The following is a 16,324-nucleotide window of genomic DNA, read 5'->3' on the forward strand; positions in this document are numbered from 1 at the left end:
CTGTCCTGGAACTCACTTTGTAGACCAGGCTGGCCTCGAACTCAGAAATCCGCCTGCCTCTGCCTCCCAAGTGCTGGGATTAAAGGCGTGTGCCACCACCGCCCGGCTTGTTTGAGACTTCTAATCATAATGACTCACTTTTGACAAAAATATTTTAGTAGAAAAATCCATGTTACATATAACCTAGGAACACTCTGTGTATGTACTTGGATGTGAGCATGTGTATGTATTTGGGATTCCGTGTAGTGAGAATTTTTGTTTCTTTAGAAAACACAGGAGAAGGAATGGGCATTTGTTTTCATCTCAGGGGTGAGGTCTGGGGCTGCTCAGATGGTCCACAGCAGCTGACTCTGATTTGCCTTGTGCAGAGGCGTGATTTTGCCAGCTGCAGGCTGTGATTGTGTGATGTTTAGAATTCTGGGGACTTTTGAGAACATATATAAATTCTAGGGCCTCAAGATATGGGGTGTTGGTTGGTCCATGTTAGTTAAGTAGCTGTGCACAAAAAGGAAATAAGAAGAAATAAGAAAAACTAAGTATCCTGAAGGTGAAGATCAAACTTGCCCTAAGGAACTCGATGCCCCTAATCAGCAGGAAGAAGTCTAATGATAATGTCACCCACTTTCCCCTCTGTCCTTTTTTTCTCTCCTGTGTAGTGTTAGGGGGTTGAAAGGTGGAGACGGGTGGAAGGACCAGAGAACCCACAAAGTAGCCAAAGACAGGCTACAAGACAGCATGAAACCATTTTTTTTTTCATAATGAGAAAAAAAGAGAAACCTGTTTCAAAGTTCAACCTTAGATTCATAGGTCCAAAATAACAAATATTTGCGATATGCTATTTAAATCATTTCAAACATTTTTTCTGCCTCCTTCCCAATGCAAAACAAGAAAAAAAAAGTTTCAATCTGTTGATGGTCTTGCCTTTCCTGCTCACAAATATTGATGCTCGCTTATAAGATGCCTGCTGTGGTCACAGCAACAGTGTTTGCTTCCTATAGCTATAGATTGTGGTCCAAGCAAGCCAGTAGGATACAGAATGTCAACAGATTGTTACAAGTTTAGAGTACTGGTTCTAGTCCTGTGGTATTATTCAGGTATTAGCGTCATGCACTTCATTTTCCCCCTTAATAAAATAGAAGTAGCAATAACAAAATAGGAATAAGATTGCCCACCGACACTCACGGTGTAGCTGTAAGAGCCATGTGTGACAAAGATGGAAAGCATAAAGTTTTCCTGAGCTATCGCTTGTCAGCGTTGCCCAAATCACCAGGTGGGGTAAGCCCCTGAGTCTCAGGTTCCCAGTGCTGCTCCTTTAGACTGTAACACCCATCAAAACAGCCATTTCATTAGCCACCCGGGGTGGGGTAGATGAGGAAGGCTAAGGCAAGAAGATACTTTTTAAATGCCAGCCAACAGCCTGGGATACAAAATAGCACAGTTTGGATAGTGTGTCTTCAGGGCCTGCCCAGGAAAGAGAAAGTCAGCGGAATTGCACAATAACCTCTGCAGCTTACCACAGTGGGACCTTGAGCACTTTCTCCATCTCTGTTCGACAGTTCCATTCCATATTGCTGCCAAGGGAAAGAAAAGCTCCCTTTTTCTTAGGAGACATCTTTTCTCATGCGTGTATTGAACTTTTTTTTTTTTTTAAGGATTTTAAAAAAATGATTAGGTGCATGGGTATGTGCATCTGAGTGCAGTTGCCTTCTGAGACCAGAAGAGAACGTGGGATCCCCTGGAGCTGGAACAAGAGGTGCTTGAGAGCGTGGAATGTGGGTTCTGGGAACTGACCTCAGGTCCTCTGCAGTAGTACAGTGAGCTCCTGGTGCTTGAGCTGTCTCTGTAGCCCCAGATCTTGGTTTTAGAATATCCAGAAATCTATGTACTTTCTCCAGCCTGTTTCAGTTGCCCTCTGGCCAGTCTTGAGTTCAGGAGTAAGTATGACAACAGTATGCCCTCAGTAAAAGGAAGGTTCCAGCCTCCGTACCAAAAAGGAAAATCACTCGGCAGTGGTCTATTTCTAACATTTTAATGTAAATTTCATTTGCCATCTCAAAGTCAGTTCAACTGAATGTAAGTTGATAGTCTTATTAAGCTGGCCTCTCCATTTTACCCTGCTGCTTCTATTCGTGGCCTCACTGGGGTTTTCTGGGAAGGGTGAGGTAATAAATAAACTGGCCTCTGTGGTAGTGCAAAAGCAGCCATAGACATTATGTACATGGCCATTTTCCAATAAAACTTTATTTATAAACCAGCCACAGGACTTGACGCAGAGCAATTGAATACCGACCTTAGAGTTCCAGAGTGAAAATGTTGGGGGTCTGACCTCACTATCTTCCTATCTAAGCAGGTTACAAGAATTGCACTCAGCAACACACACACACACACACACCCCTGGCTTCTATTGCTCTCACCTTCCATCCCACTACCACCATGTACTAACTTAATTCTATATAATCACATTAATATATTCAGTAAATTTTTTTTTTAGCTTCAGATAAGGAAGTGATTGTTGGATCACATGCATTTGCTGAAGACATAGGAAACCTTCTTGGGAGAGGTTTTAAAATGCATTAACAGTATTATAAATTTATTCTTATTAGCTGTTTGTGCATGAGCATGCATGTGTATAGACATCAGACTCCTTGGTGTCTTTCCTCAGGAGCCATCCACCTTGGTATTTTTGAGAAGAGAGTTCTCACTGGATTTGAGATTTGATGTTTGGGATAGGCTAGCTGACATTGAGTCCCAGAGATCCACCGGTTCCTGCCTTCTACACAGTGGGATTACAAACTCACAGCACCAGACTTAATTTTTTTAAACATGATTTCTGGGAATTGAACTAAGACTTTCATATTTGTAAGAATAGCAATATATATCTATATTTCTATCCCTTATAAATCAGTTTTTATGGGAAAATGCCACTCTGAATATAGACTAAAGCAAATCAGGGTCCACTTTGGAATTTAGAATTTCAAGATGCATACAGTAATTAAACTTGTGTTCTTAGGTGGGACACTCGCACCCTTCTAAAATATTATTATTGGTATTTTAATGTGCATTGTGGGAATGCAGCTAGCACACTGAAACTACAATACCATTCCTTATTTGTGAGAATAAATCTGAAGTAGGCGTTTTGTTTGTGTTTGTTTATTATATATACAACATTCTGCCTGCCTGCCTGCCTGCCTGCCTGCCTGCCTGCCTGCCTGCCTGCCTGCAGGCCAGAAGTGTGCACCAGACCTCATTATGGATGGTTGTGAGCCACCATGTGGTTGCTGGGAATTGAACTCTGGACCTTTGGAAGAGCAGCCTGTGCTTTTAGCCTCTGAGACATCTCTCCAGCCACAGGCGTTTGGCTTTTTTTTTTTTTTTTTTTTTTTTTTTTTTTTTTTTTTTTTTTTGAGACAGGGTTTCTCTGTATAGCCCTCGCTGTTCTGGAACTCACTCTGTAGACCAGGCTGGCCTCTAACTCAGAAATCTGCTTGCCTCTACCTTCCAAGTGCTGGGATTAAAGGTGTGCGCCACCACCACCCCGGGGGCATTTGGCTTTTTTAAAGCATATAGATTTAAAGAAAAAGTTAACCAATGTGAATATGGACTGAATACTGATATGTCAACGTCATCAGGGTGGCACCAGGATGTCTGAAGCTTGAAAGTCAGTGACCACTCTCTGCCTCTTAGAGCTTGGTGCTTGGTTATATTGTCTGCTAATTAGAGTAGAGGTTCATACCTGGAGGGTTGGGGGGGGGGGCGACGACGAGGACACATCTTCATCACCCTTCCCTGCTAGAAACTGTATGGCTCGCCAGTTCTGCCTAATAAAGTAGTTACATTTTTAGCTCGAAATCAGTGCCTTTTCAGCCTGAAACCAAGAGTCATACTTTGCTCCTATAAACTGTGGGGTTAGGGGTGTGGCCCAGGGGCATCTCGGGCAGTGTTTACAAAGTGCTTGTTCCTTAGATTTAGGCTCTGGAAGGGTGGGGGCTCTCAACGTCGAGCGTGAGAAAGTACTGCCTGTGGGAACGCCATGGATGCCACACCACATCCAAGGCTCAGAAGGGACCTAAGTAAAAGGCTCGTTCCTGTCTACCCATTTATTTGGCTGAAGTGTCCTCCGTTTGTGGAACGGTATTACTGTTGACCAACTCTCTTTTCTCCAGCTCTTTGGGAAGCCCTCCTGGGTGGAAGGCACATTCGCTCTCTGGTTCACAGCCACTGCCTCACACCGCGCATCCACCTGCCAGCAGCTGGCTGTGTGTTAGTCTCGCATTTTCACTCCCAAAGTTTGCTGATGGTTCAAAGTTCGCTTTACGAGGGCACTCTCTTCTCTGGTTTTGCTTTCTTTCTGAGCTAGAGAATCCCCTGCAGCGATTGTTCTCACTTCAGAAGTCTGACTAGCGTCCGGGCCTCCATGGTCTTTTCACCTGTTGGAGTTCACCTTCCTGGGCTCTTGTTTTCCATAAGGTACACTTGCCCTTGGAGACCTAATTTACATACATATGGAGCAAGTTGCTTTTTGCCTTACAGCTTACTCATTGAGGTTTCCTGTCCAATAGTTTCTGTTGCTATATCTGCAACACCTCTCTCCTTCTACACTATCTAATCTCTTACCCATGCAGAATCCTTTATAGACTTTTTTCTCTCACATATTACATACCTCCAAGTTAAATTTCAGTCTTCTGAAAAAATTGGTGCAATGCAACTCTACTAACTGTTTTGGTGTCTTTTTCTGTTAATTCCACATACACATTAATTTGGCATCAGTTTTCTAGTTGGATGTTATCATCCAATTAAATGAGCCTTACTCCCCGAATCTCTCATTATTTGTGAGGTTTAGTTATTGGGCAAACTCTGGAATAGCAAGCATAGTTTAGTGTAGGATAAGTTAGTCTCTGTTACTGAGGAAAAGCCCCCTTTCTGAGAACTTTGTCCAATACTTCATTATCTTGTTTCATTTCAGGGGACAGTGCCAGAACGGGTGCTGGGAGCATTCTTACTAACGCTACAGAAGGATCTTTCTTACACACTGGTTAACATCTCTCCCCATATCTGAGGGGACCCTGGTGCTGAGCTCAGGCGCTCTCCCTGTATAGCAGTAAACTGCCCTGCAGACTCTAAGTGCCTGTTCTCCCAGGCTCTCGGCTCTCTCTCAGCATAGTGTCCACCAGGAACGGCTTGGTTCCTTCTCTCTTGCCCTTTGACCCGGAAACACTCTAAACAATAAACAGAGCCAGTTGGGGTCTTGGCTTATTTACTTTTTCCATTTCTCAGGAATCAGGATCCTGTCTTTTAAACCTTTTTTTCTCTCTCTTTTTTGTCTGTCTGGAGTTTTTGTTGTTATTGTTCTGTTTTGTTTTGATGTTACTGTTTTGTTGTTGTGGTTGTTGTTGTTGTTGTTGCTTCAGGCAATAGAATAATTAGTGTATTTTCTCCAGACTGAAAGATTAACAGTAGTCATCTACTTTCTGCCCCAAGGTCAGTTGGAGTTCAGTTGATTCAATATGTGTTCATTTCAATATACTTGATTGTGAGCTGGGTGGCCTCACATAATTTCTGTTAGGAAATATGTGCTTGGTTTAGCTAGCACTGGAAATAAGCTTTCAAAAGAACTCAGCACCAGCGAATGCCCCTTTGAAATAAAATGTTTTTAATCTTAAAGAAATCCTAGACGTTAACCTAGACTTCTGGAGAAAAAAAAAAAGTGTGAATTTTTAAAAGTGACCCTGAAAATGGTTCTCTCACACCTTTGTCGTTTGACAATTAGAGGACAATGCGTATGAGAATATGCAGGAGCCCCAGGAGACCCACATGTCCAGCCACCTAGACGAAGTCGTTGCTGCTGTCAGCGTCACTTCTAAAAACAGGATCCCGAATAAGCTGCTTCAGACAGCACTGTTCCAGCCCCCTCGAGAGAAACTCCACCTGTGTGAGGAGAGAGCGAAGTCCTACTCCAGCAGCCGAGAGGTGAGGAGCCAGGGGTCACACGGCAGCTATGAGGTGAAGAGCCTTGGGTCACACAGCAGCCATGAGGTGAGGAGCCTATGGTCACACGGCAGCCATGAGATGAGGAACCTGGGTCACAGAGCAGCCATGAGGTGAGGAGCCAGGGGACACACAGCAGCCATGTGGTAAAGAGCCAGGGGTCACACAGCAACCATGAGGTGAGGAGCCTGGGTCACACAGCAGCCATGAGGTGAGGAGCCTGGGTCACACAGCAGCCATGAGGTGAGGAGCCTGGGTCACACAGCAGCCATGAGGTGAGGAGCCTGGGTCAGACCCTGCTCTCATGAGAACTGAGCTATCCTAAGCAAGAGAATCAGGCGAGATGAGACTACCTGGGGTACAAGAGTCCTTAAGAGAGAACCTGCCAGCCTTCTGTCATGAGAGTAGGCCTTCCTACTGTAGGCACAGTTGTTGACATGCCAACAGCAAATGTTTATTGAGTATCATAGTCTTCACTGGCAACATAACTGGATTCAGAATCATTAGGAGCTGGGGGTGGGGGAGAGGGGGTTCGATACCTGAGTGTGTCTGTGAAGCATTCCCAGAGAGGAGTAAGGAATGGTAAAAGGCCGTGCTGACTGTGCACCTGTAGTACACCCACCCCCATGCACTTAAGGCCCCGCTGAAATCAAAGAGGAGAAAGGACGAACCCTGTTGAAGGCCAGCTTTTCCCTTGGCTCCCTGGCTGTGGGCTGGAATTGCCCTGCTCCACCACTCTCTCCTCATCATGATGGACTGATCCCCCAAAAAAGCCGGAATTAAAGCAAACGCCTCCTTTAAGTTGTTTCCGTTTGGTCACAGTAACAAAAAGCTAGAGACTATTGAGTGTCAGTGCATGCCAGACCTGCAGTGGTCTGCAGTGCGCGTGCGCGCGCGCGCACACACACACACACACACACACACACACACGATGTTTGGTTTGCTGACATGTAGCTCTTCATTCTGAGGCTCCTGTGTGTTTTCCTCTCTGCATCTTCCCATCCCCCTCACAAATTCATCCTCACATGCCCGGTCCTCTTTGTCCTTTCGTTTATTTCACAAATAGCTGTTATATGTCTAAGGCTTTCCTGGTGCACAAAGGGAAGACCACAGCCTCCATCTTGTGGTTGGATTGAGGATGACAGAAGGGCGCCAAATAGTGACAGCCACTGTGATAAGGTTCTGTAGCAGGTTCATTTCAGTATCCGTGCAAATGAGAAGAGGATGGGTGGGCGACAGTTAAGGCTGAGCCCCTGGGCTGAGAGGTGACGAAAGGGCTCAAGAAACAGCACTTAGCAGTCCTCAAGATAGACAGGAGGACTGAGGGAACAACAGTCTCTCTGTGGAATCGTAAGGAACTCCGGTGACAGAGTGAGTGTGAGCTTCACTGTGCATAGAAGCCAGGCCCAGCGACGCACTCACTGCTCAGAAGGAGTAAATTAGTGGAACTGACTTGGGAGGAGCATAGGCGTTAGAGAGGTGAATGGGGTGGGGGTGAGGGGTGGAGGACACTCTGATCTAGACTCCATCTGCCTGGGTGCCTGGAGGCACACCCCTGCCCTTCAGAGTGCAGTAAATGAGCCTGTGTTTTTATTCTGTGCCCATTGTGGGTCAGTCCTGGCGTTGAGTAAGCGCTTGGGCAGCTCCTCAACCAAAGCCTCACAAGAGAATCAATACTTCACACACAAAGGCCTTTATCGTGTGCAAAGCATGGACTGCCCTCCCGTGTCTGGAACGGTACAAGCCATTTCTTGTTTCTGTGGTTCCAGTAAGGATGCCTAAGATATGACAGTGAACAGGATGGAGCTGAGGAGGTCACCGCTTGTAGAGGAGTCAGACTGTTGACTGTGGTGTGGGGAGGGGGGAATAGAGTGGGTCCGTCTAGGGTCGGGTGGGCCGTGGGAGGGTGTAGGACCAGTGAGCAGAGGACTAAGGAAGGAAAGAAGCAGCACGGGGGGAACCTTTAGGTGAGGCTTGAGTGTGCGAAGAGAGGAAGCCATGGGCCGGGATGACCCTGCAGCTCACGAGCTGAGCGCCCGGCAGGATCTAACATTTCACCGGGGCCCATCTGGAAGAACTCGCTCGGAAGAATATCCATTTCAATGTCGCTTTTTATTTGAAAGTAAGTTCAGACTTACAGAAAAATGATGGCCCGTCAGTTGTCAGCGTTTGTTTTATTAGTTTGTTCACATCCTTATGGTGCCAGGGAGCCACAGCCCGGTGTGTTCACTTAGAGCTCTTGTTTCTGTTCTGCCTCCCGCACTCTTCCCCCTCACAAGCGTCATTTTCCTCAGCTACCTGAGAACAAGTTAGAGATACTATATACAATATGTAAGATATTATATATCTATATATTACAAATAAAGTATAATAATTTCACTCCCTAACCACACAACACGGTGACTGAAATTAGGAAACTAATATTGTATAATACAGTCACATAATTTGTTAAAAAGACAAAGCAAAGAGCAGCTCCATGAATAGATGTGAGTCTAGCTGCAGCGTCTCTTCAGTCTCTGTCACTCTGCTGCGGGTTCCTAGCCATCTTTGCCTTTCCTGCTCTTGAGAGTTTGAATTATATATTCCAGCTGCGTTGGAGAATACGCCTTCCCTTGAGTTTGTATTGTATTTCCCATAGGCGGGTCTTCACATCTCAGCATAATCAAGGCAACGCCCCATAGACGTGCCGACCAGCTAAACCTCTGGGTGATTCTGTCTTCTGTCTGGTCAACAGTTAGCATCGACCGTCAGCAACGCTGGCACCCGTCCCTTCCTCGTGGTCTCTGCATGGAGCTAACTTAGGCTCGCTCACAGCTTAGTGCTTGGTCCTGTGTTGGTGTGCTGGGGCTGCAGTAACCAAGTGCTCATGCTGAGGGGTGAGGGACTTGAGCAGCAGGATGCTTCCCTGCCGTTCTGGAAGGTAGACTTCTGGGCCTGTGTCCTCGGCCTGCTGGTGGCTGTGCCCTTTGTGTCCTTACACGGTCGTGGTACACACAGAGGCTGGGTCTCTTCCTCTTCTAGAAGCCATCTTGGACTAGGGCCCTCATTTTATCTTAACATTTATTTGATTTTTTATTATTTGTGTATGAACCCTGAGTGGTCTGTGAGCCACATGCTTCAGGTTCTGTGTAAGAGCAGGACACACTCTTCACCACTGAGCCACCTCCCAAACCCCCAGGGAAGTCATTTTAACCTAGTCTTCCTAAAAGTCCTCGTCTCCAACGTCAGCTTCACTCTGGTATGCAGGAAGTGAGGACTTCCACGGAAGACCTTGGAGGGAAGCCAGGAGTGGTGGCGCACGCCTTTAATCTCAGCATTCGGGAGGCAGAAGCAGGCGAATCTCTGTGAGTTCCAGGCCAGCCTGGTCTACAGAGAGAACTTCAGGAAAGCCTGGACTATACAGAGAAACTCTGTCCTGGAAAAAATAAAAACCTGTTCAGGCTCTAAGAGTGACACACAGCAGGAAGAAACAAAGTGGAAACTCCTAATTCCTGGAGGTGTGGGCCTGAAACCTGGCAGTGCCGCCCTTCCTCCGTGCTGCAGCACCAGTTCAACAGAAGGAGACACAGGTCCATCTCCATCAGAACGTGTGAAACCAATGTCAGAGCTTTGCTTGAAGGCGTCTTTTCTTGCCTTGAATGCCGCCCTTGCTGGGAAACATGGCTCCCTCTTTGTCCTGACCCTGACTACAAATGTGCTTCTCCTCTGGCTTCCCACCTGTCAGGCTTACTGGCCTCACTCTCTTTGCTAATGTCACAGAAGACTGTAGCTTCTTCATTTCTGTGCCAAAAGCTACCTAAAGAGAACAGGGCTTGGGGGTCACAACTTGAGGGTGAATGGCATCATGGCATCAGGAGCAGTTGATCATGTAACATCCAGTCAGGAAGAAAAGAGGAATAAGAAATGAATGCCGGCATTCAGTCTAGACTCCAGACTGTGGGATGGAGATGCCCACACCTAAGTTAAATCTTGCGGGGAACAGCGGCAATCAGACATTCCCAACGGTGTGCCTCCTAGGTGATTCTAGACCCTGTGAAAGGGACAAAAGGGACAGTATTCACTATCACAGCTGCAGAGGACTGCTGAGCTGAGAGCTAGCTTTCCCCAGGAGCCAATCACTGCAGGAGCCGATCACTGCAGGCTAGCTAGAAGACCTAAGAGGTGGTCAATGTCTGTTCTACCTGCCTAGTTTTCCTTCATCCCACTACATTCCCCACCTCTAAAGTGTATGTACCTCTTAAATGAGTTGTTTGCTTCACGCAACCAGATGACCACTCTACCGCCCCAGCCGATGGTTGTTTGATGACCACTCTACCGCCCCAGCCGATGGTTGTTTGAGTCTCTGGCACTTCCCGAGCGCTCAGCACATAGTAAGCGCTCAGGAAATACTTACTGGGTAGATCTACGTACAAGCAGCCCTCGTGACTCTGGAGTTCCAAGCTGTCTACCTGATAAACTCATTTTCTTTTTCTGACAGTACAAACAGGCCATCCAGGAGCTTGTGCGCTGTGTGGCACTAACAAGAATTTGCTATGGCGACTGGCACTGGAAACTAGCGGAGGCGTATGTTAACCTGGCTCAGGGTTACCTGCAGCTGAAAGGTGAGCTTGCCGCGAACCAGCCGGTGGGCTTCTGTTCTCCCTGTCCCCAGACTTATTCACACCAGCGGGATCAGGGTTTTGTGGCTCTGAAGAAGTGATTGCCTTTAGGAAGAATCATAAAGGTATGTACAGATAGGTACCGACAGGAAGAAAGGAATGGTGTGGTGTGGGTTTTTTTGTGGCCTTATTGGAGTCCTTAGTGGATAATCTGTTGGATCAAAAGATGGCAGGAAAGAAGCCAACACATGGAATTGAGGCTTAGAGTGGGAGTGGATTCCATAGTTTTCTTGACAGGGGAGTGGAGGGGGGCGGAGAGGGAGGGAGGGAGGTAGGGAGGGAGAGGGAGAGGGAGGGAGAGAGAGATTGATTGATTGATTGATTGATTGACTTTTGAGTGTAAGTGGCCAAAAACTGAAAGGCTAACCCAAGCTGGCATTTGCCTGTACAACTTTAAAGTCCAAGGTAAAACTTGATTAAAAAGAATATCCCACCCACCAAGAGAATCCCAGGACTTTGGAGGCACCACATTTAGACCACACTGGAGTATATATCAAAGTAAGGGTTTTTGGTTCTCCTATGTACTGAGGAAAGGAGCTGGTGTTGGCCAGCTCAGAATGTACAAGGGTTGAGCATCATAGAAAGAAAATAGAAGGTGGGGATGGATGCAGGAAGGATGCGGCGTGTTCTACGTGCTGACTATGCTGGCTCGCACGAGCTACACACCCTCCACACTCAGGTGATCAGCTGAAGAGCATGCCAGGATGTTGGTGACATAAAGCCCCCCTCCCCCAGGATCCAGCCTTATGACTGGAAAGCACCACAAGACCAAACTATTCATATCTGTCAGTCAAAGGCCGTTAGAGTGGGGTCGGGGCGGCGCATTAGAGATACCTCATCCACACCTCCTCTGAATTTTCTAAATTCAGAGAGAGTGAATCTGAGTCAAAACAGCTTGCAGCAAAATCTTATTGCTAGTAAGCAGCTGATCTGAGACTCAGACCTAGGGATTGCACGCCAGTACCAGGGGCCTGCCATCTGGGACTTGAAGTCCTGGCTTCTTTCTTCTGTAGCCTCCTGTATGGATCCCTTCTGTGTGGATCTTCCTCTCTCAATGTCAAGTCAAAGCAGTAGTCACTACTGAGCATGGTCTTACCAAGCTCACTGCCATGTAAAACCTATTCAGACTTCTCATCTACCCTCGAGGGAGGGTACTCTCCTTACTGCTCTTCAGAGCCAAGGCAGCTGAGGCCAGTGTCTTAGTGATGGAGCAGAGGATTCCTGATCGGCAGCCTCACCTCAGAGCCCGTGTTGGAACTGAGCCTGTGCTGTCTCCAGTAGATCAAGTTCAAGTGCTAAGGGAAGGGGCTGTACCGGCAAACCTAGTCCATCACTACAGGTATCCCTGACAGCCCAGTTAAGGCTGTGCCTTTAAAATGTAAGACACACAGAATACTGAAGGACTTCTTACACTCAGAACCTAGGCTTGCTTCTCTACCTTAGAAAGTAGATTGTGGTATCTGTTTTATAGACACAGGAATGGAATTAACTTCCTATTTTGACAGCTTTTGTAGAGAACTGAGATATGATTGAGTGTAAATCAGAATGTAGGGCTGGAGATGTATGGATGTGTGAGTGGAAGGGGTTGTCTGTGTGTATGTGTGTGTGTGTGTGTGTGTGTGTAAGGTACAGACTCCAGGGTTCCTAGCTGGTGTTCCTCAGTGTCACCCCTCCCACAAGGTAATCAACCCCTACAAGAGCACTGAGCACATGGGGAAATCCATTCTCGGGAATTACAGTTATTACCCTGCCTCCTGTTAGTCTGCGGCTGCACAGGAGCAAGAGGTTACAACGCAGTAGTCCATTGCCTCCTGGGGCTGTGCTTCTATAAGTATTTATAGAGACTGTTTAGGTTATGCCAAAGGAACTCTTTAATATCATGATTGCAAATGGGTGAGCAGAGGACTCAGCATTTTTAGTATTTCCTTTACATTGCAGTCACTCAGCCAGGATTACAATTCCTGAATATCTCACTTCCTACCCAGAATGCTATAGTTCTTGCATTCCATTTGTGTTTCGTTAATTACTGATATTTTACATCTGATACTGGGGGTATTTCAAAGCTGTTCAGCTCATTCTGCTTATTTTATTTCTAGACAGGCCATTTGGAGAGATGTTTTTTGTCCTGAATACTTGATATAAAACAATTGTCTGGTTGTTCCAGTCAGGGTGCCATTCCATACGTCCCAGATCTGTGTCTGTGTGTGTTACCGGACAGCATATGTTCCATGCCAGGCTTCCCAGCCACGGAGGCTCGCCTTCCTGCCAGCTGCGATGAAAGAGAAACTGACACTTCTTTTCCTCTGTCCATAGGGTTGTCACTACAAGCAAAGCAACATGCAGAGAAAGCCAAGGAGATCCTGGCCAACTCCATCGAGAGTCCCTGTCACAACAAAGCAGATATCTTCAAGTGTTCCCTGGAGCTTTTCTATACCCTGGGGAGAGCGCTGCTCTCCCTTCAAAAGTATCCTTTCTCTCTAGTCACAAGCAGAATGCACTGACCCCGTGAGTCTTAGAGTTAATTCTCAAAGCCAAGCAAAGCGATGTTAGGTGATTCAAGGAAGTCTTGTATGAGGAAGAAAAAAAAAAAGTCCAGGATATGGTGTCCCACAACCTAGAACAGGCAAGACTTTTCCTGAACCTATTTCAGATTTAAAGATGCCTCAGAGAACTTGATAAAAGCAGAGAGACTTTCCAAGGAGATGCTGCAATGTGGGAACATTGTAAAGGAAGAGTGGATAGAAATCCAGTCTCGGATCAAGCTGTCGTTTGCACAGTAAGTCTCTGGTTTAGAACCTGTATGCATGGTGACTGGAGGCTCCTAGGCTGTATCCATTGGCTTCTCCCAAGGCCACTGTCCAATAAGGAAGAGCATCACTGTCATATCAGAGCAGTGACTCTTGTCGCTTGATGTGGAGTACACTCATATCCCTGGCATCCACCCCTCACCGCCATAGCCTCAGAGACCCTTACATCATCCCCCTGACTTATATCATTCCTGCCTGCTTTGTCCACCCCCACTGCCCCTCATCCTTCTCTTCCCCTCTCCTCCCCTTCTACTGCATCATCGCCATCCATCCCAGGAAGCTTCGCTGACCCAGAGGAGAGTTTTTCTGAGGTTCCACCCCTGGGATGGGACACCTAGGTTACAGGAGAGCAGCACACTGCACGTTCCCCATTGCTGCACACAGCTCTCTGCCTCTCGCAGGATGAATGGGGTCCTATCTTGTTACAGCCAACAGTGTTTGGCACTGTAACTCTTTTCTAATTAGCTGCCCTGAATTAAGTACCCAATTATTTTTAAATTCCATTTACTTTCCTTATCGAATTAATTGAATACTGCTGCATACTTGTGAGCCATTTGGGATTCTCCTTCTACAAATAGGGTGTTAAGTTCTATCTTATTCTTCTTTTGGACTTCCCTGTGCTTTTCCTACCAATAATTGAGATTTTCTTATGTGTTCTGCATGTGAATTATGTCGCTTATATTTTATCTATTGCCCTTTATTTTGTCTATGGTGTTCCTCATAATCTAGGAATTCTTCATTTTACCAGAGTCATAGTCATTCATTTCTTTCCCTTTTGGTTTATACCTTGGGATTTTGTCTACCACCCAAATATCAATGAGTCTCCATAATTTCCCTCTACCTCATATATTTTAAGATTAAAAAAAAAAAGTGTGTATATGTGTGGGTTTGTGCACATGAGTGCAGTACCTAGAGAGGTCAGAAGGGGGTGTCAGTCCCTGGCTCTGGAGTTAAGGTGATTGTGATCCACCTGGTGTGGGGTCCTCTGCAGGAGCAGCACCTGCTGTTGAACGGTGCCACACCTTCCACCTCTGCCTCAAGTGTTCACCACGGCCTTGTCACTGACTGCATCCTGAGTGTTTCATAGGCTTAGCTCAGAAACGCCACTTTGGTCCAGAGCCAATAGAAATGAGGGGGTTTCATCTGCGGATGTATGTGATTTTTTTTTCCAAGCTGTTCCAGCTGTGGCATCGTGGGTGGAAGTACATCTGCCCAAGTGCCTGTGAAACTGATGTGTCTTCTTTAGTGAGCTGTCCCTCTCTCAGCCTTTATGAATATTCCCAAGGACACAGAAGAAACCGTATTCTTTATTTTGTGTGTTTAATGACCTAGTGAGTCTGTATTATGTTGAAATTATTAATTTCTGATATTCACATGTACATCTTAAGTTTTTCTTTTATTTTCTTTTTTGTTCTTTGTTTTTTGAGACAGGGTTTCTCTGTGTAGCATTGGCTATCCTGGAACTCACTCTGTTGACCAGGCTGGCCTCGGACTCAGAGATCCACCTGCCTCTGCCTCTGCCTCTCTGCCTCTGCCTCTCTGCCTCTGCCTCTCTGCCTCTGCCTCTCTGCCTCTGCCTCTGCCTCCTGAGTGGTGGGGTTAAAAACATGGACCACCATGTCAGACACATCTCTAAATTTTTGTCAAGTTGCTATATTAGTGTTTAGATGAATGTATTTAGACCCCCAAGTACAATCAGTGTTCTATGAGTCGTTTTTCCATCTTAATGTATATTCTGAGGTTGTTTTGCTAGAGGTAGTGGGGGAGAGCCTGAAACAACATTCCCCCATATTCTTCCATTCTTGTAATCATGGTACATCTTTTTTTGTTTGTTTGTTTTTTGTTTTTTTGTTTGTTTGTTTCTGTCCAAATTTTGTTTGTGTTGCTGTGATGACATTTACCCTGACCAATAGCAGCAGGGAGTGGGTGGGGCTTACAATCCATCACACAGACCATTAGTGTGGAAGTCAAAGCAAGAACTCAAAATGTCACATCCACAGTCAAGAGCAGAAAGACAGGGATGTACCAGACGCCTGAGCACTCTGAGAGGTGCAGTTTCATCAGTCATCAGGGAAGTGGGAGCTAAAATAGTAAGGTATGACACAGTCCCACTAAAGGGCCTACACCTTTCAAAAGACCAATGGTGCCAAATGTTGGCAAGGATGTGGCACACAGAGATGCCTTCTTCGTAGCTGCTTGGGTGTATTTGATGGGATCCTTTAGAAAACCATTTAGCATCATCTCCTAGGTATGAACATCTTCATACCCTTTGACCCAGCAGTATCATTGTAATATACGCTTGGCGGGAATCTCTGCCTGTTTGTTCATCAGAACACACATCCGAGTGTGCTCCCAGCTTCCTTATTCAATAGCCAAGAGCTAAGAACAGCCCAGATCTCTTCAGAGGGAGGCTAAAAATCTGTGATCTGTTCATATAAAAGGATGATTGTCAAGCTGCTTGTTACATAACCTCATGTCTGACTCTCACAAACACAGAATTCAGTTGAAGAAGCCAGACAAATGGAAGGGGAACGGCCATTCTTTGGTGTTGGGGAGGGCTAACCCACTCGGAACCTTTTCCTGCTCAGAATAAGATGCTTTTCTATCCCACTGCGCAGGAGGCATACAGATCTGCTTGCATCTGTTGACACCTGACCGATGTGTCAGTTCTTAGTGTTGAGCTCTGTTGCTACAAAACACTCACATATCCTGTGCCAGAATCTGGCGCCGCCTTCACAGTGCTTGCCAAATCGAAATACCAAGCTTAGACAGCAGGGGGCGAACACTGTCCACATCTGTGTCAGATAAGAGTCAAGAATTTTAAGTTCCAGTTAATCTCTGTGGAGATACTTTGGGGCATAATAGAGTTATTTC

At 46.2% G+C, this 16,324-nt stretch overlaps 1 protein-coding gene across 7 annotated transcripts in view; it reads left to right on the top strand.

The window, feature by feature from the left end:
* Ttc23 (tetratricopeptide repeat domain 23) overlaps positions 1-16,324 on the top strand; it is an 81,272-nt gene that overhangs the window by 9,552 nt on the left and 55,396 nt on the right. For 4 of the 7 annotated variants that reach the window (XM_021166930.1, XM_029479231.1, XM_021166933.2 and 1 more), the window contains 4 exons: positions 5,768-5,967; positions 10,463-10,586; positions 12,957-13,107; positions 13,294-13,419. In XM_021166930.1, the coding sequence (XP_021022589.1) occupies positions 5,788-5,967; positions 10,463-10,586; positions 12,957-13,107; positions 13,294-13,419 (581 nt within the window). In that variant the 5' untranslated portion in view covers positions 5,768-5,787. Of the gene's footprint in view, positions 1-4,045; positions 4,468-5,767; positions 5,968-10,462; positions 10,587-12,956; positions 13,108-13,293; positions 13,420-16,324 lie in introns of those variants that run through there. The other 3 variants (XM_029479232.1, XM_021166934.2, XM_021166931.2) reach the window with 2 other exon arrangements.

Source organism: Mus caroli, chromosome 7 (genome assembly GCF_900094665.2).
Source record: "Mus caroli chromosome 7, CAROLI_EIJ_v1.1, whole genome shotgun sequence".
Lineage (NCBI taxonomy): Eukaryota > Metazoa > Chordata > Mammalia > Rodentia > Muridae > Mus > Mus caroli.